Source organism: Mytilus californianus, unplaced genomic scaffold (genome assembly GCF_021869535.1).
Source record: "Mytilus californianus isolate M0D057914Y unplaced genomic scaffold, xbMytCali1.0.p SCAF_8, whole genome shotgun sequence".
NCBI lineage: Eukaryota > Metazoa > Mollusca > Bivalvia > Mytilida > Mytilidae > Mytilus > Mytilus californianus.
Genome location: NW_026262734.1, coordinates 632,138 through 652,163, shown reverse-complemented (window position 1 = coordinate 652,163; position 20,026 = coordinate 632,138). Strand labels below are relative to the sequence as shown.

Sequence of the window (20,026 nt, the reverse complement as noted above, 5' to 3'; positions counted from 1 at the left end):
ATATAGTGTATAAATTCATGAAGGGATATAGTATATAAATTCATGAAGGGATATAGTGTATAAATTAGAATTCTGTAATAGAAACGAAGGGATATAGTGTATAAATTCATGAAACAAAATTCCTACTTGCACTTGACAATAAATTGCTTCGCCAAGCGCAGCTGGATACGACCGCAGAGGTCCAACCCTGAACAGTTGGGGCAAAAATGGACGCAATATTAGTGCTTGATATAGGTCTGAATTTGGATTGTAATTAAATATTTGACACATAAAAGGTTTCTGACACAGAATAACTGAAGTCAAAGAACTTAGAATTGGTTATATGATTTGAATTTATATTCAATTTTTTGCTTTTGTGCAATACACTTTGCTGTTTCGAATTGACACTCCCTTCCCCCACAAAAAAAAATAAAAAATTTACCCCACTTTTTTTTTTTGCTTTTGTGCAATACACTATGCTGTTGCATATTAACCCCCAACACACACACACACTTTTTTTTTTCAAAAAAAATAATATTTGAAGAATTTTTCTTTTTAATTTCTGAAATCTGAAATGAGAAAAAATTGACCCCCCACAATTTCTTTTTACCTTCCCCCCCCCCCCCCCCACCCCTTTTTTCCCCCCAAGTAAATTCTTTCCCTCAAGATATGGTCATAATCTCAATTCAAATTTCCAATGGAGTTTGCAACCATAATTACCCATTTAAATTTACCATAGTGCTAACTTAAACTATTTTATAATCATGATAATAGAATTTAAAATATGGTGTCAAATCTTTCATATGGATTTTTTTTGTAAAAAAAAAAAAAGATGCAACATTTGCAGATATTTTTACTGGTCTTCCTTTATAAATATGCATTTCTTTAAACATAATTTAAAAGCAGTGTAAGGGAGGTAATCAAAACATTGTATTTGGATTACCTCCCTTACACTGCTTTTAAATTGTCTTAATTGTTCATTAACCATTACTTTATACATAATTTAAAAGCAGTGTAAGGGAGGTAATTCAAATGATGTATTTGAATTACATATGTACCTCCCTTACAATGCTTGAAATTATGTTTTGTACTAAAGTATTTGTCCATTAATCAGGACACCCTTGTTTTTCCCTTTTTTGCCCCTAATTCCTAAACGGTTTGAGCCATAACCCCCTAAAGCAAATCCTAACCATCCCTTTGTAGTATGGAAACTTGTGGTATAATTTCAGAGAGATCCATACACTGTTCCACAAGTTATTGTCTGGAAACTACAAAAATGCATATTTTTGGCCCCTAATTCCTTAACTGTTGGTACCATCACCCCCAAAATCAATCCCAATCTTCCTTTTGTGGTATTGAACCTTATGGTAAAATTTCATAGAGATCCATTCACTTAAACTTAAGTTATTGTGCGAAAACCAATGTGTCTTCGGACGACGACACCAACATCATACCAATAAAAATATAAAAACCTCTGCAAAGGAAAAACCCTATTATTGCTGTTCTTCATCTCTAAGTCTTACTGCAGTCTTCACGTTGAACCACAGGCCCAGCAGCCCAGGCTTGTAAAATTGCTCTCTGGCCTGTAAAAATCGTCTGTACAGGCCAACGCAATCTAATTAAAATTTTCCAAAAATTTAGTTCCGGGCCTGTAGATTTAAAAGTTTATTGTGAAGACCGTCTTAGGGAGCCTTAAACACAAAGGAAAAACCCTATTATTGCTGTTTATCATCTGTAAGTCTTAGTGAGCCTTCAACACAAAGGAAAACCCCTATTATTGATGTTTATCATCTGTAAGTCTTAGGGAGCCTTCAACACAAAGGAAAACCCTATTATTGCTGTTTTTCATCTGTAAGTCTTAGGGAGCCTTCAACACAAAGACAAAGCCAACAGTCCTGAATAACACTGACTGGAATTCCTTGCTAAATGTTATTAACTCTACACCTGTGGTTCATGACAGTCCCTAAAATCAAGTGGGAACCGATTTCTTTACTTAGAATTTGCAGGTTTATAGTAAATATACCTGGAGTACAACAACAGCATTTTTAGGTTGGCCAGTTGTTTTCCACTTATGTGAACCTTCTGCTTTTAATAAATTTTCAGCTGGATTATTCTGAAATAAACAAATTCTGACATTAACCCATGAAAAAATAACAATTTGTCCAAATGTGTATTCTATACATGCTATATATATATATCTGTTAGATAAAGCTCTGCTATATATGATTATACACTCAGACAGTATTGTGGTACTGCATTGTACTAGTGTATCAATCAGGAAGTATCCTACTGATATTAGAGAAAGATGACAAGTAAACAAAAATGTAGATACACAATGTACAGCAAACATCATGTGTAGTAACCTCAAACATCATGTGTAGTGAGCTCAAGCAGCATGTGCAGTGACGGAAGGAATGGATATACATGATCTTCCAATATATATGCATGTTCACTGAAAATTACATGTCACAAAGCAAATATCTTCAAGTCACAATGTCCTATGACACACTTTCCCCCATACAGTCAGGGGTACTACTTGTACATGTACAAGTAATCTTTATTTACTTGAAGAAGTAAATAAAATATACTTACATAAATTAATTATAATGTTTGAATAATCTCCCCTTAATTTTCTCAATTTACTTGTATAAGTAATTTTTTTTTACAATCCCACAAAAATTCTCAAGTTTTGAGATGTAAAAACATGCAATTTTTCTCAAGTTAGCTCATAAATTTTTATTAGAGTTCAATGTTTCATCTCATTAATTCAACAGAGAAACTGATTGCGCAAAGATCTTAAGTATTTGTGCAAGGCCTTCAAAAATTGCTCCTTGGGGCTTGTAAATGAGCAGTGTTCTGAAGATAACAGACAAATGAGATTTTCATTGTCCATGAAATTACACTTAAATGATTAGTAAAGACATCTGCAAAGGACAGACAATTAAAAATTCTATTAGAGCAAACAAGTCCTAAGAATTCAAGAAAAGAAGATAGGACTGTTTTACTTGTACAAGTAAAAAAATCTGAATGTCTAAGGGACATACATGTAACTAAGCCAAAAAAATATTTACCTATACAAGTAAATAAAATACACTTGTATTATAAGTATCCTACAAATTTACTTATATAAGTATATTAATATTTACTTCTTCAAGTAAATAAAAATTACTTGTACAAGTAGTACCCCTGACTGCCATATGACCCCAGGTCAATCGGGGCAGTTTGTTCATAAAACTGAAATTGGAAAGTCGTCTTTTTTCACTCTAACTTACTTCTTCTTCTATAATTATGAACTTCCATTTATGGAACACCTTCTCACTGGAATAATTTCCAGAATGAGGAGTTATAAAAAGTTTATTTGGCACACATAAAAGTATCTATTATAACTATGTATATACACTAAAATACACTGTCCTCGGATTAAAATCTAAAAAAAAAAACTTAAGGTTCATGTGGACCCTTTGACTAAAATGGCTGCGTTTTCACCTCAAAATTTAATCCCAGTACAGACAAACCTGTGCATCTGAAAAAGTTTTACGGCATAGCATATTTTAATTCTATTTATCTAGGGCATGCTATGCCTTAAAACTTTTCCAGATACACAGGTTTGTCTGTACTCAGAGTAAATTTTTAGGTGAAAAAACAGCCATTTTAGCCAAAGGCAAAGGGTCCACATGAACTGTTATATTTATCTTTTTAATACTGGTTAATGAAATCATAATACAGTGTGTACTGGCTGGTCATTAGCGCGTATGATACGATTTTGACATGCCTACATAGCTGATATATTCATGACTATATAGATAAGGACAGCACGTGTAGCCAAACAGAGTAGAGATGTAGATTTGTAGCATAACTGTATAATATATGTAGTTGATAAAATATAGAAGTAGAACCGAAATATTGTTTTTTCATATTACATGCCAAGGGAGTAAAAACACGGATCTATCAGAACCTTAAGCTATATACAATAAAAAGCGGGACACCCTGCCTCTACCTTATCACATATGTACAAAGCTCTTCATATCACAAATGTTCTACATACGTATTCGTTTTATTTACAGTTAATCGGACGGACTTATCATGTTTTCTAACTCTAACTTCTAAGCCACAGATCAAAATTCTGAGCAAACTGCTTGTGTTCACCTTGTCAGCGCAACTACAGGATACAATATGCTTCACTTTTATTTCTGGCATGTTCTCCAATTAAGTCTGGAATGTCACCTAATTAATTATCTATTTTACAATTTCTGTAGTATACTCATAATACTGATTCAGCAAGTTTTTCTTCAGAATCCAACCAACGGAAATACGAAGTTCATGATAATTAGAGAAACGGTTCCGGACACTTTGAGGCAAGAAGATTTACTGTGTTCCTCTCTCTAACCTACAAACTAAATTGTCAATTGCATAAACTAAGTGGATAAATATTTCAAATAACTTAGCGTTTTTTATCATTTAGTGTAGAAATGGGTTCTTATTTTCTATTGATAGTTCGCACAATCAAGAAATTATGTTTTCCCGGAAGTTCATTCATCGGTTGTCTCCCATTCATACACTTGCAAACAACACAAAACTGTGAAAACTGAAGAGCGTTTACCTGAAAATTAAAGAAAATAAACACGTAAGCTTATGCAATCTGCCAGTAAAAGTTTCGGTTGTGTGCAGACATGTTCAACTGTACTTTCAACAGCAGTTCCATGAGCTGTAAGGGTATTTTAATTGAAGGGGAATTTAGCTGTCAAATTCGTGTTTAACGAATTCTACTTTCTAGTCACTTCGGGCTCGACACCTAGTTAAATCGGCACCTGGTCAAATCGGCACCCGGTATAGTAAATTCGACACCTAGTCATATCGAGACTTGGTTGATTAGGCATCCCAAAAATTAACAATTATGGTAAGCATGGAAATTATTGAACTGTTTTTTTCCACATTTCTTTTCATATTTTAAGTGATAACCAATCAAAAAATTATTCACAGAATATTGAATAATTTCAAACAGAAAGCCAACTGATTATTTTTATTTGCTTAATTACATGTGCATATGTCCATGTTTTAATTTACGCAAGCTTCTCATCATTGCTGTATCTCTTTCTAATTAAATACTGAAGATTAAACAGTGTAATATTTTTCTTCAATGGGTCCCCGATGTAATGTCATTAGGGAGTGACGTCATATATCGAATGGTGTCATTGTTTGGCATGTGATGTCTCAGGCGTCCAGCTGTCGTAATTCTGGCACACGAAATGCAACCATATAAAACAACAGGAAGCAGGAGGGTTAAGACCAATGGCTACAGTGCTGAAGGTTCCAGGTTCGATTATAACTAGGGCGCTGGCAATTTCAGAACATCAGAAGGGTGATTTTTACCCTCCCTCACACATCTCTGGTACCTAGAACAGAGTTTAAAACTTGAATAGGTACTTTGGGGCCTTGATAGGTCAAGGTTGCCCCCTTCCTTGACCTGGAGATCAATCTGCTGATCTCTTCAGTTTGTCTGTTCCGACCAAGGAGCCCAGTGGTTCCTTCAAATATTTTGGCTTCCTCCACCATAACAGATTTCCTGGTGTCCTAGCACTCCCTTTGTGATGGGGTGGGGATTGTCCTTGTAAATATTGTTTGAAAACGTTGGTGAGTCTGACACATCTCTATTAATCCTGTTAGGGAATGTACACAGGTTACACCATACTCTCGCCTTGAGGGGAAAATAACGGAGATATCTACCAGTACATACATACATATGGCATTCAGATTATTTATTGACTTAAGTTATTAAAAAAAACACATTTCCTTCTTTTCTTGAATTTTCTCTTGACAAAATTGCTCTTATCATTGCTAATAGGGTGTTTAATTGTATAATCTACCAGACATTAATCTAATGTTGGAGACACCATATAAAAAAATGCAATGGAAACAAATGATCTACCAAGAGGTCACCAAATATTGGAAAGATCAAATGACAAGCTTAGCTAAACTTTACGAACATCTGGGATCAGAGTTCCAGATAAGCTGGGTATTTGCGTGATTACCCAATAAAAATAATTGAAAACCCAATTTAGTTGACAATTGCAGCATTCAAAGACCCAATTCATGCAAAGGAAAACCCAATTATATGTCAAAACTATGCGTTCTCAACCCTCCTAGTTACTATCGTGTGCATTATTTAATTTTACCCTAATCAATAAATTTTATCGCGTAAATCTATTTTTGTAATATTCAGAAATCTACTATATCAGTCAGGGGTACTACTTGTACAAGTAATTTTTATACGACCGCAAAAAAATTTTTGTGGTCGTATATTGGTATGACGTTGGCGTCGTCGTCGTCGTCCGGCGTCATCCGAAGACACATTGGTTTTCGCACTCTAACTTTAGTTTAAGTGAATGGATCTTTATGAAATTTTACCACAAGGTTCAATACCACAAAAGGAAGGTTGGGATTGATTTTGGGGGTTATGGTAATAACAGTAAAGGAATTAGGGGCCAAAAAGGGGCCAAAAATAAGCATTTTTGTAACTTCCAGACATAACTTGTGTGTTAGTGTATGGATCTCTCTGACATTGTACCACAAGGTTCCATATCACTAAAGGAATGCTGGGATTGATTTTGGGGGTAATTGCCTCCAAATTTTAGGAATTAGGGGCCAAAAAAGGGGCAAAAAACAAGCATTTTTCTAGTTTCATGACAATAACTTGTGTGTAAATGTATGGATCTTTCTGAAATTGTACTACAAGGTTCCATATAACAAAGGGAAAGCTGGGTTTGAGTTTGGGGGTAATTGCCCTAAACGTTTAGGAATTTGGGGCCAAAAAGGGGCCAAAAAACACATTTTTTTCTAGTTTCCAGACAATAACTTGTGTTCAAGTGTATGGATCTCTCTGAAATTGTACTGCAAGGTACCATACCACAAAGGGAAGGCTGGGATTGAGTTTGGGGGTGATAAATCATAATGGGGGTTCAAAAAATTTTGGGGGGGGGATTTATTTTTTTTTCCTTTTTTTCTTTTTTTCCTTTTTTGTTTCTTTTAAAATTTTCCATTTTAAGTTGGTTATTTCTGATTTATATTTAAAATCAAATAATAATGATATGGTAGGAGATACACACCAAAACAGGATGTGTAAATTATTATATAATAAGTATTGTGCAATAGCAAGAAATTTTCAATTGCACAGTATTGCACAATAGCAAGAAATCTTCAATTGCACAGTATTGCGCAATAGCAAGACATCTTCAATTGCACAGTATTGCGCAATAGCAAGAAATATCCAGTAGCACAATATTGCGCAATAGCAAGAAATTGTCAATTGTACAGTATTGCGCAATAGCAAGAAATATTTAATAGCACAGGATTGTGCAAAAGAAGATACTTCCTATAAATTGCTTATTTCTTGACCAATTTCAATGGGGTTTTATTCTTGATTTCATGGGGTTCTTTAATATGCTGAATCTAACCGTGTATTTTGTTTTTGGATTATGGGCCCTGTTTTTAAATTGGTCCACATTGAGGTCCAAAGGGTCCAAAATTAAACTTTGTTTGATTTCATCAAAAATTGAATTATTGGGGTTCTTTGATATGCCGAATCTAACTGTGTATTTAGATTCTTAAATTTTGGTTCCGTTTTCAAATTGGTCTACATTAAGGTCCAAAGGGTCCAAAATTAAACTTAGTTTGATTTTAACAAAAATTGAATTCTTAGGGTTCTTTGATATGCTGAATCTAACATGTATTTAGATTTTTATACGACCGCAAAAAAATTTTGTGGTCGTATATTGGTATGACGTTGGCGTCGTCGTCGTCGTCCGGCGTCGTCGTCCAGCGTCGTCGTCCGAATACATATTGGTTTTCGCACTCTAACTTTAGTTTAAGTGAATCGATCTTTTTGAAATTTGACCATAAGGTTAAATACCACAAAAGGAAGGTTGGGATTGATTTTGGGGGTTATGGTACCAACAGTTAAGGAATTAGGGGCCAAAAAGGGGCCAAAAATGAGCATTTTCTAGTTTCCAGACAATAACTGTGGAACGGTGTATGGATCTCTCTGAAATTATACTACAAGTTTCCATACCACAAAGGGATGGTTAGGATTTGCTTTGGGGGGTTATGGCTCAAACCGTTTAGGAATTAGGGGCAAAAAAGGGGGAAAAACAAGGTTGTCCTGGTTAATGGACAAATACTTTAGTACAAAACATAATTTAAAGCAGTGTAAGGGAGATAAATCAAATACATCATTGAAATTATCTCCCTTACACTGCTTTTAAATTATGTATAAAGTAATGGTTATTGAACAATAAAGATAATCTAAAACAGTGTAAGGGAGGTAATCCAAATACAACGTTTTGGTTACTTCCCTTACACTGCTTTTAAATTATGTTTAAAGAAATGCATATTTATAAAGGTAGACCAGTAAAAATATCTGCAAATGTTTTCATCTTTTTTTTTTACAAAAAAATCCATATGAAAGATTTGACACTATATTTTTATTAATTCTATTATAAAATAGATTAAGTTAGCACTATGGTAAATTTAAATGGGTAATTATGGTTGCCAACTCCATTGGAAATTTGAATTGAGATTATGACCATATCTTGAGGGAAAGAATTTTTTTTGGGGAAAAAGGGGGGGGGGAATAAAAGGAAATTGTGGGGGGCCATTTTTTTCTCATTTCAGATTTCAGAAATTAAAAAGAATTATTCTTCAAATATTATTTTTTTTTCAAATTTCAAATATTGAAAAATTTCAAGAAGTAATCTTTAATTGCACAGTATGGCGCATTAGATTTGTAAAATCTTTGATCACATTTATTTATTTGTTATGCCGAATCTAACAGTGTATTTAGATTTTTAATTTTGGGTCCAGTTTTCAAATTGGTCTACATTAATGTCCAAAGGGTCCAAAATTAAACTTTGTTTGATTTTAGCAAAAATTGAATATATGAGGTTCTTTGATATGCTGAATCTAAACATGTATTTAGATTTTTGATTTTTGGCCCAGTTTTCAAGTTGGTCCAAATTGGGGTCCAAAATTAAACTTTGTTTGATTTCAACAAAAATTGAATATATGGGGTTCTTTGATATGCTGAATCTAACCATGTATTTAGATTTTTTATTTGTGGACCCCGTTATCTAATTGGTTCATATTGAGGTCAAAAGGGTCCAAAATTAAACTTTGTTTGATTTCATCTAAAATTGAATTATTGGGGTTCTTTGATATTCCAAATCTAACCGTGTATTTAGGTTTTTAATTTTGGGTCCTGTTTTTTAAATTGGTCTACATTGAGGTCCAAAGGGTCCAGAATTAAACTTAGTTTGATTTTAACAAAAATTGAATTCTTGGGGTTCTTTGATTTGCTGAATCTAAACATGTGTTTAGATTTTTGATTATGGGCCCAGTTTTCAAGTTGGTCCAAGATAGGGTCCAGTATTTAAACTTTGTTTGATTTCAACAAAAATTGAATATATGGGGTTCTTTGATATGCTGAATCTAAACATGTATTTAGATTTTTGATTATGGGCCCAGTTTTCAAGTTGGTCCAAATTGGGGTCCAAAATTAAACTTTGTTTGATTTCAACAAAAATTGAATATATGAGGTTCTTTGATATGCTGAATCTAACCATGTATTTAGATTTTTTATTTGTAGGCCCCGCTATCAAATTGGTTCATATTGAGGTCAAAAGGGTCCAAAATTAAACTTTGTTTGATTTCATCGAAAATTGAATTATTGGGGTTCTTTGATATGCCAAATCTAACCGTGTTTTTAGATTTTTAATTTGGGTCCCGTTTTTTAAATTGATCTTCATTGAGGTCCAAAGGGTCCAAAATTAAACTTAGTTTGATTTTAACAAAAATTGAATTCTTGGGGTTCTTTGATATGCTGAATCTAAACATGTGTTTAGATTTTTGATTATGGGCCCAGTTTTCAAGTTGGTCCAAGTTGGGGTCCAAAATTAAACTTTTTTTGATTTCAACAAAAATTGAATATATGGGGTTCTTTGATATGCTGAATCTAAACATGTATTTAGATTTTTGATTTTTGGCCCAGTTTTCAAGTTGGTCCAAATTGGGGTCCAAAATTAAACTTTGTTTGATTTCAACAAAAATTGAATATATGGGGTTCTTTGATATGCTGAATCTAACCATGTATTTAGATTTTTTATTTGTGGACCCCGTTATCTAATTGGTTCATATTGAGGTCAAAAGGGTCCAAAATTAAACTTTGTTTGATTTCATCTAAAATTGAATTATTTGGGTTCTTTGATATTCCAAATCTAACCGTGTATTTAGGTTTTTAATTTTGGGTCCTGTTTTTTAAATTGGTCTACATTGAGGTCCAAAGGGTCCAGAATTAAACTTAGTTTGATTTTTACAAAAATTGAATTCTTGGGGTTCTTTGATTTGCTGAATCTAAACATGTGTTTAGATTTTTGATTATGGGCCCAGTTTTCAAGTTGGTCCAAGATAGGGTCCAGTATTTAAACTTTGTTTGATTTCAACAAAAATTGAATATATGGGGTTCTTTGATATGCTGAATCTAAACATGTATTTAGATTTTTGATTATGGGCCCAGTTTTCAAGTTGGTCCAAATTGGGGTCCAAAATTAAACTTTGTTTGATTTCAACAAAAATTGAATATATGAGGTTCTTTGATATGCTGAATCTAACCATGTATTTAGATTTTTTATTTGTAGGCCCCGCTATCAAATTGGTTCATATTGAGGTCAAAAGGGTCCAAAATTAAACTTTGTTTGATTTCATCGAAAATTGAATTATTGGGGTTCTTTGATATGCCAAATCTAACCGTGTTTTTAGATTTTTAATTTGGGTCCCGTTTTTTAAATTGGTCTTCATTGAGGTCCAAAGGGTCCAAAATTAAACTTAGTTTGATTTTAACAAAAATTGAATTCTTGGGGTTCTTTGATATGCTGAATCTAAACATGTGTTTAGATTTTTGATTATGGGCCCAGTTTTCAAGTTGGTCCAAGTTGGGGTCCAAAATTAAACTTTTTTTGATTTCAACAAAAATTGAATATATGGGGTTCTTTGATATGCTGAATCTAACCATGCATTTAGAATTTTTATTTGTAGGCCCCGCTATCAAATTGGTTCATATTGAGGTCAAAAGGGTCCAAAATTAAACTTTGTTTGATTTCATCAAAAATTGAATTATTGGGGTTCTTTGATATTCCAAATCTAACCGTGTATTTAGATTTTTAATTTTAAGTCCCGTTTTTTAAATTGGTCTACATTAAGGTCCAAAGGGTCCAAAATTAAACTTAGTTTGATTTTAGCAAAAATTGAATTCTTGGGGTTCTTTGATATGCTGAATCTATACATGTGTTTAGATTTTTGATTATGGGCCCAGTTTTCAAGTTTGTCCAAGTTGGGGTCCAAAATAAAACTTTGTTTGATTTTAACAAAAATTGAATATATGGGGTTCTTTGATATGCTGAATCTAACCATGTATTTTGATTTTGGACATTGGACCATAATAGGTAAATTAAAAAAATTGAAGTTCTTAGACCACATTCTTTCTGTGTCAGAAACCTATGCTGTGTCAAATATTTAATAACAATCCAAATTCAGAGCTGTATCAAGCTTGAATGTTGTGTCCATACTTGCCCCAACTGTTCAGGGTTCGACCTCTGCGGTCGTATCAAGCTGCGCCCCAGCGAAGCATTTATTGATTATGGGCCCAGTTTTCAAGTTGGTCCAAATCGGGGTCCAAAATTAAACTTTGTTTGATTTCAACAAAAATTGAATATATGGGGTTCTTTGATATGCTGAATCTAACCATGTATTTAGATTTTTGATTTTTGGGCCCCGTTATCAACTTTGTCCACATTGAGGTCAAAAGGGTCCAAAATTAAACTTTGTTTGATTTCATCAAAAATTGAATTATTGGAGTTCTTTGATATGTTGAATCTAACCGTGTATTTAGATTCTTAATTTTTGGTTCCGTTTTCAAATTGGTCTACATTAAGGTCCAAAGGGTCCAAAATTAAACTTAGTTTGATTTTAACAAAAATTGAATTCTTAGGGTTCTTTGATATGCTGAATCTAAACATGTATTTAGATTTTTGATTATGGGCCCAGTTTTCAAGTTGGTCCAAATCGGGGTCCAAAATTAAACTTTGTTTGATTTCAACAAAAATTGAATATATGGGGTTCTTTGATATGCTGAATCTAACCATGTATTTAGATTTTTGATTTTTGGGCCCCGTTATCAACTTTGTCCACATTGAGGTCAAAAGGGTCCAAAATTAAACTTTGTTTGATTTCATCAAAAATTGAATTCTTGGGGTTCTTTGATATGCTGAATCTAACCATGTATTTAGATTTTGGATATTGGACCATAATAGGTGAATGTCCAATTTAAAATTTTTAAGTTCTTAGACCACATTCAATCTGTGTTAGAAACCTATGCTGTGTCAAATATTTAATCACAATCCAAATCCAAAGCTGTATCAAGCTTGAATGTTGTGTCCATACTTCCCCCAACTGTTCAGGGTTCGACCTCTGCGGTCGTATCAAGCTGCGCCCTGCGGAGCATTTTATTATTTACTTGAAGAAGTAAATATTAATATACTTATATAATAGATATAAGAAGATGTGGTATGAGTACCAATGAGACAACTCTCCATCCAAGTCAAAATTTATAAAAGTAAACCATTATAGGTCACAGTACGGTCTTTAACACGGAGCCTTGGCTCACACCGAACAGTAAGCTATAAAGGGCCCCCAAAATTACTAGTGTAAAACCATTCAAACGGGAAAACCAACGGTCTAATCTATATAAAAAACGAGAAACGAGAAACACTTATGAACCACATCAACAAACGACAACTACTGAACATCAGATTCCTGACTTAGGACAGGTGCAAACAAATGCAGCGGGTTTAAACGTTTTAATGGTACCAAACCTTCACCCTTTTTCTGAAACAATAGTGTAACATCACAACATAGAAAGACACACTATAAAATATCAACTGAAATAGCTTAACTCAATCAAAGGACATATTAACACCATTGAACATACACTGAACAAATAAATTTGACTTATAAGTAAATTTGTAGGATACTTATACAAGTGTATTTTATTTACTTGTATAGGTAAAAAAAATTGGGCTTAGTTATGTCCCTTAGACATTCAGATTTTTTTACCTATACAAGTAAAAAAGTCATCCTATCTTCTTTTCTTGAATTCTTAGGACTTCTTTGCTCTAATAGAATTTGTGATTGTCTGTTCTATGCAGATGTCTTTACTAATCATTTAAGTGTAATTTCATGGATAATGAAAATCTCATTTGTCTGTTATCTTCAGAACACTGTTCATTTACAAGCCCCCAAGGGGCAATTTTTGAAGGCCTTGCGCAAATACTTTAGATCTTTGCGCAATCAGTTTCTTTGTTGAATTAATGAGATGAAACATTGAACTCTAATCAAAAAATATGAGCTAACCTGAGAAAAATTGTTAAAGGCATGTTTTTACATCTCAAAACTTGAGAATTTTTGTGGGATTGTAAAAAAAATTTACTATACAAGTAAATTTTTGAGAAAATTAAGGGAAGATTATTCAAACATTATAATTAACTTATATAAGTTTATTTTATTTACTTCTTCAAGTAAATAAAGATTACTTGTACAAGTAGTACCCCTGACTATAATTATGTTATAAAAATAGAGTGTTACATCAAATAGCTGATCTGGATCCCTGGTAGAATTTTCCCTAGCTCAAAGCTGTATCCCTGGTAAACATAAGGGATCAATATAAAATATTCTTTGGCAGACCATGAGTCGTAGAGGCAGAAAAGAAGCAACACTAGTAACACAGTCATATAGCCTGTTGAATTGTATGACAACAGACTGCCATGAGGAAGCAGAGAAGTATTCAAGTCACATAATCAATTTCTGATAGGAGTAGGCGACAACTCCGTTTATATGTGATATTTAATTTTAGACAAAATCATTGACTGTGTCTTTACTTCCTGTGATGAAAATACTACTAAATGTAATTAAAGACACACAATGTCAGATAAGACATTCCTTACCTGGAAGCAAAGTATCCATGGCTAAATAAAATCGATAAAAAGGGGGTCTCATATATATATAAACAAGTCTAAATTGAAAACAACATTCAAACCTATGATTGCGTTGGATAAAAACCACAATTTTTATATGTGTGCATGCAAAACAAATTTCTTGGTAGAGGGGTCTAAATACAGCACAAACAACATTTTCCAAAAGACCAAAAAAGTGAAAAAGTATATTTTAACAAAACGCATTTGATTAGCAGGTCGAACAACGAATGTTCTTAAACCCTGCTGACTGCCAATGGCGATTGCCAAATAAATGGATCACCAGATGTAACAAAATGGATCTTAACTATTAATTTGATACCAAACAGAAAACAATAAACTTGCGGAAAAGATGGTATACCGCTAACAAAAGGTGCAAAAATTAGTACACCATATCCTGATTTCGACAATTAATGTCTCTTCAGTGATGTTAGGAATCGAAACGGTATTTGGAAGGCCATATAATTTACCTCAATTTAGGTTAGACTCTTGAATTTTGAAGAGTCGAAAAAGGATGAATGGATCATATAAACCCAAAGGCAAATATAATACAAGCCCAAACAAAAAAATATAAACAAGTCTAAATTGAAAACAACTTTCAAACCTATGATTGCGTTGGATAAAAACCACAGTTTTTATATGTGTGCATGCAAAACAAATTTCTTGGTAGAGGGATCTAAATACAGCACAAACAACATTTTCCAAAAGACCAAAAAAGTGAAAAAGTATATTTTATCAAAACGCATTTGACTAGCAGGTCGAACAACGGATGTTATTAAACCCTCCTGACTGCCATTGGCAATTGCCAAATAAATGGATCACCAGATGTAACAAAATGGATCTTTATTATTAATTTAATACCAAACAAAAAATAATAAACTTGCGGAAAAGATGGTATTACCGCAAACAAAAGGTGCAAAAATTAGTACACCATATCTGGATTTCGACAATTAATGTCTCTTCAGTGATGTTAGGAATCGAAACGGTATTTCGAAGGCCATATAATTTACCTCAATTTAGGATAGACTCTTGAATTTTGAAGAGTTGAAATAGGATGAACAGATCATATAAACCCGAAGGCAAATATAATACAAGCCAGAACGAACAAATATAAACAAGTCTAAATTGAAAACAATGTTCAAACCTATGATTGTGTTGGATAAAAACCACAATTTTTATACGTGTGCATGCAAAACAAATTTCTTGGTAGAGGGGTCTCAATACAGACAGCACAAACAACATTTTCCAAAAGACCAAAAAAAGTAAAAAAGTATATTTTATCAAAACACATTTGACTAGCAGGTCGAACAACGGATGTTCTTAAACCCTGATGACTGCCATTGGCGATTGCCAAATAAACGGAAATACAGCACAAACAACATTTTCCAAAAGACCAAAAAAGTGAAATGCTCTGGATGGAAGTCTGCTGCAAGAGACAAATGAAATTCGTCTGAGTAAAATTAGCCCTTACTCTGCCCCACACTGATGTTAAGTAACTAGGTAAGTGATCCACACACTGATGTTAAGTAACTAGGTTTACAATTGATTTTTGCATGCCTATTCCTATCTTAGGATATTTGCATCATTTGATTTAGCTAGTGCTGCATCACTTTTCATAGTGGGGGATTCAAATAAACTTTTTACATTGGTCTCTCAGTATCTTTGTTTTTTCCAGATTTCTTCAAATGTAAGATAAATTAAAGTGAGGAATAAACCATCAACTAAAGTCACTCCTACAATTGAAAGAAGGAAGCCAAGAAAGTCGGGCATACTATTTTAGAAGGTAGACAGTTAAACAGTCATTAAAGTCAGCTTTAACACAGTTAGAAGGTAGCCATTAAGTGAACGGTAACATTGTTAACAGTTAACCAGTTAGACAATTATGGATGGAAATAAAGATCTTCAAAACGTAACAGAAAAACCAAAGAAAAAGAAACCACAAGGTAATTATTGACATAATTCTTTTAGCATGTTTAGTGTTAATGAACTGAATATTGATTTATTGTCATGATTGTGCCTCTACTCATGCATGTCATAGGCACAATGAAGTGGGTTATATACATACTGCAATTGTGCCTCTACTTATGGGTATGATGGAGTGGATAATATACATACTGAATGACCCTGTCTGTACATTCATTCATTTATTCTCCTGTCTGCATTTAACATTCATTACATAATAGTGTAAATTTTTGAGTGTTAAAACACTCTCAGGCATGTTTACAGTACAGGACTGACAACTAAAAACTCTCAGGCAAGTCTACAGTACAGGACTGAAAACTAAAAACTCTCAGGCATGTCTACAGTACAGACCTGACAATTAAAAACTCTCAGGCATGTCTACAGTACAGACCTGACAACTAAAAACTCTCAGGCATGTCAACAGTACAGGACTGAAAACTAAAAACTCTAAGGCATGTATACAGTACAGGTCTGACAACTAAAAACTCTCAGGCATGTCTACAGTACAAGACTGAAAACTAAAAACTCTAAGGCATGTCTACAGTACAGGTCTGACAACTAAAAACTCTCAGGCATGTCTACAGTACAGGTCTGACAACTAAAAACTCTCAGGCATGTCTACAGTACAGGTCTGACAACTAAAAACTCTCAGGCATGTCCACAGTACAGGTCTGACAACTAAAAACTCTCAGGCATGTCTACAGTACAGGTCTGACAACTAAAAACTCTCAGGCATGTCTACAGTACAGGCCTTACAACTAAAAACTCTCAGGCATGTCTACAGTACAGGCCTGACAACTAAAAACTCTCAGGTATGTCTACAGTACAGGACTGGCAACTAAAAACTCTCAGGCATGTCTACAGTACAGGTCTGACAACTAAAAACTCTCAGGCATGTCTACAGTACAGACCTGACGACTAAAAACTCTCAGGCATGTCTACAGTACAGGTCTGACAACTAAAAACTCTCAGGCATGTCTACAGTACAGGCCTTACAACTAAAAACTCTCAGGCATGTCTACAGTACAGGCCTGACAACTAAAAACTCTCAGGTATGTCTACAGTACAGGACTGGCAACTAAAAACTCTCAGGTATGTCTACAGGACAGGTCTTACAACTAAAAACTCTCAGGTATGTCTACAGGACAGGTCTGAAAACTAAAAACTCTCAGGCATGTATTCAGTTACGGTCTGACAACTTAAAACTCTCCGGAAAGTCTACAGTACAGACCTGACAACTAAAAACTCCCAGGCATGTCTACAATACAGACCTGACAACTAAAAACTTTCAAGCATGTATACAGTCCTGGTCTGAAAACTAAAAACTCTCCGGAAAGAGTACAGTACAGACCTGACAACTAAAAACTCCCAGGCATGTCTACAATACAGACCTGACAACTAAAAACTCTCAGGCATGTATACAGTAAAACTCTCCGGAAAGAGTACAGTACAGACCTGACAACTAAAAACTCCCAGGCATGTCTACAATACAGACCTGACAACTAAAAACTCTCAGGCGTGTCTACAGCACAGGCCTGCCAATTAAAAACTCTCAGGCATGTCTATAGTACAGGCCTGACAACTTAAAACTCTCAGGCATGCCTACAGTACCAGTCTGACAACTATAGACTCCCAGGCATGTGAACAGTACCGGTCTGACAACTAAAAACTTTCAGGCATGTATACAATACAGGCCTGACAACTAAAAACTGTCAGGTATGTCTACAGTACAGGCCTGGCAGGTGCATCAGAAAATGGATAAAGTTTTTATCAATTAATGTAGGGACCTCAGTAATAGTTTCAATTAATGTAGGGACCTTAATGATAGTTTAAATACCTACATGCACATTATTTAGGAAATAACCAATTTTATTGTATTATCCTAAAGAACAAAATAGGAGGAAAATGTTGGAACCAGAAAAATAGCTTTCGTGAATGTTTTATCCCAAGTAAAAGTAGATAATCACTAATTTTGAAGTTTTTACAGTTACAGGTTTCCTTACTCATATTAATAGTTACTTGTCAATCAAAATAAATATCGATCAGACAATGACGTAAATCATCTTTACATTTTAACAGGACATCAGGCAAAAAGAGAGGGCAAGAAGAAATCTGGTGATAGTCAGAGACCAGCCATGTCAAGTACTGTACAGTACCACCCAGAAAGTTCAATCCAATATCCGGCAGATAGATTAATACCAGAAGGACAGGGCACCCATCATTTTACTGACAGACTTGTACCTGATGGACAGGCACTCAATCAGCCAAGATTACACAACCTCCCTCCAAAGAAAAGTTTGTCCCCATCATTTATAGCATCTCATGTTCTGTCTTTGGCACAAGAAGGAATGAATCAACCTTCAGAACCATCACATACAGTGCAACATCTTCCTACTTCTCCAAGTAAAGGTCAAAGTTCAACAGAAAGGATCCCTGACATAAGGTTTATGGGACAGATTTTCCCCCAGCCTTCACAGTATAGGGCATTCACTCCACATGGATTAGAACAGGGTGGACTGCGAGCTCCACATGGTTTAGAACAGGGTGGACTACGTCTTCCACATGGATTTGACCAGGGTGGACTGTTAAGACAACAATTGTTACATGGAATAAGACCTTCATCAGATTCTTCATTTCATAGACCAACTATTGATCCTTCAAGATCATCCCCATCTTATCACAGAGTAGACCCCACAAGGTCCTCACCCTCCTATCACAGCCCACCACCAAACAGAACTGTACACAATATACCAGGATCTTCTCCACCAGGGATCAGTGGTCGTGTATCAGAGAGTGAACGGATGTCTCCATATCATGTATCTACAATTCGTAAGACACCTTCCCCAGCACCTAAACGTGTATCACCAGGACCTCAGAAGTCTACACCATCTCCCAAACACCAAAGAATGTCACCAGTGCCTGAGCTATCTTCACATTATCGTCAAGACAGAGTGTCTCCGGCAGAGAGGACACAGTTAAGTTTGGAGGAGGCCATTAAATTGATGCAAGGTCACCCTGGGGCTAGTATTCCACAGCATTTACTAACACAAGTTTCACTAGGTCATCAGGTTCAACTTACCCAGCAACCATCCAGACCTGAGACTGAAGATATAACAAAGGTTTGTAATCTTATACACAGGTCAAAGAGGTTGTTAAGGTAAGGTAAGGTCATCAGGTTCAACTTACCCAGCAACCATCCAGACCTGAGACTGAAGATATAACAAAGGTTTGTAATCTTATACAAACGTTGTTAAGGTTAGGTAAGGTTAATATTCATCCAAACCTGAAACTGAAGCTATAACAAAGGTTTGTAATCTTATACACAGGTTTTGATGGTTAGGTAAGGTTAATATTCATCCAAACCTTAGACTGAAGATATAACAAAGATTTGTAATCTTATACACACATTGTTAAGGTTAGGTAAGGTTAATATTCATCCAAACCTGAGACTGAAGATATAACAAAGGTTTGTAATCTTATACACAGGTTTTATTGGTTAGGTAAGGTTAATATTCATCCAAACCTGAGACTGAAGATATAACAAAGATATGCTGATGACTAGACGATTTAGTTCGTGACATACATGTACTGTGAATTCAGAAATTATTGCGTGCATCTATTATTGCGATTTTGTCATTTTAGACTAAAATGCGATTTAAATTTTTGCGAAATTGAGAAAGACCAGTTTAATTCATATAAAATATTTCAAAATGCAAGTTAAAATTATTGCGATTATAACCCTGTCGCATTTTTCGCAAAAATTAAAACATCGCAATAATTTCTGAATTTACAGTTTTGTATAGACACTTGTCTATTGCTGATGACTGGATGATTTAGATCTTGAAATACATGTATTGTATAGACGCCTGCCTATTGCTGATGACTGGACGATTTAGATCTTGACATACATGAATTGTATAGACACATGTCTATTGCTGATGACTGGACGATTTAGATCTTGACATACATGTATTGTATAGACACTTGCATATTGCTGATGACTGGACGATTTA

General features: G+C 34.4%; 2 protein-coding genes across 8 annotated transcripts in view; one reads left to right on the top strand and one right to left on the bottom strand.

Annotated features, from left to right (window-relative positions):
* Positions 1–4,272, bottom strand: part of LOC127712427 (DNA repair protein XRCC1-like) — a 35,375-nt gene extending 31,103 nt beyond the window's left edge. The window contains exons 1-2 of the mRNA XM_052218862.1: positions 4,126–4,272; positions 2,003–2,092 (exon numbers count right to left, since the gene is read on the bottom strand). Of these exons, the coding sequence (XP_052074822.1) occupies positions 2,003–2,092; positions 4,126–4,176 (141 nt within the window). The 5' untranslated portion in view covers positions 4,177–4,272. The remainder of the gene's footprint in view (positions 1–2,002; positions 2,093–4,125) is intronic.
* Positions 4,273–4,526: 254 nt separating this feature from the next.
* Positions 4,527–20,026, top strand: part of LOC127712425 (atrophin-1-like) — a 71,899-nt gene continuing 56,399 nt past the window's right edge. For 6 of the 7 annotated variants that reach the window (XM_052218856.1, XM_052218855.1, XM_052218857.1 and 3 more), the window contains exons 1-3: positions 4,527–4,603; positions 15,727–15,994; positions 18,093–19,132. In XM_052218856.1, the coding sequence (XP_052074816.1) occupies positions 15,934–15,994; positions 18,093–19,132 (1,101 nt within the window). In that variant the 5' untranslated portion in view covers positions 4,527–4,603; positions 15,727–15,933. Of the gene's footprint in view, positions 4,604–15,726; positions 15,995–18,092; positions 19,133–20,026 lie in introns of those variants that run through there. The other variant, XM_052218861.1, reaches the window with a different exon arrangement.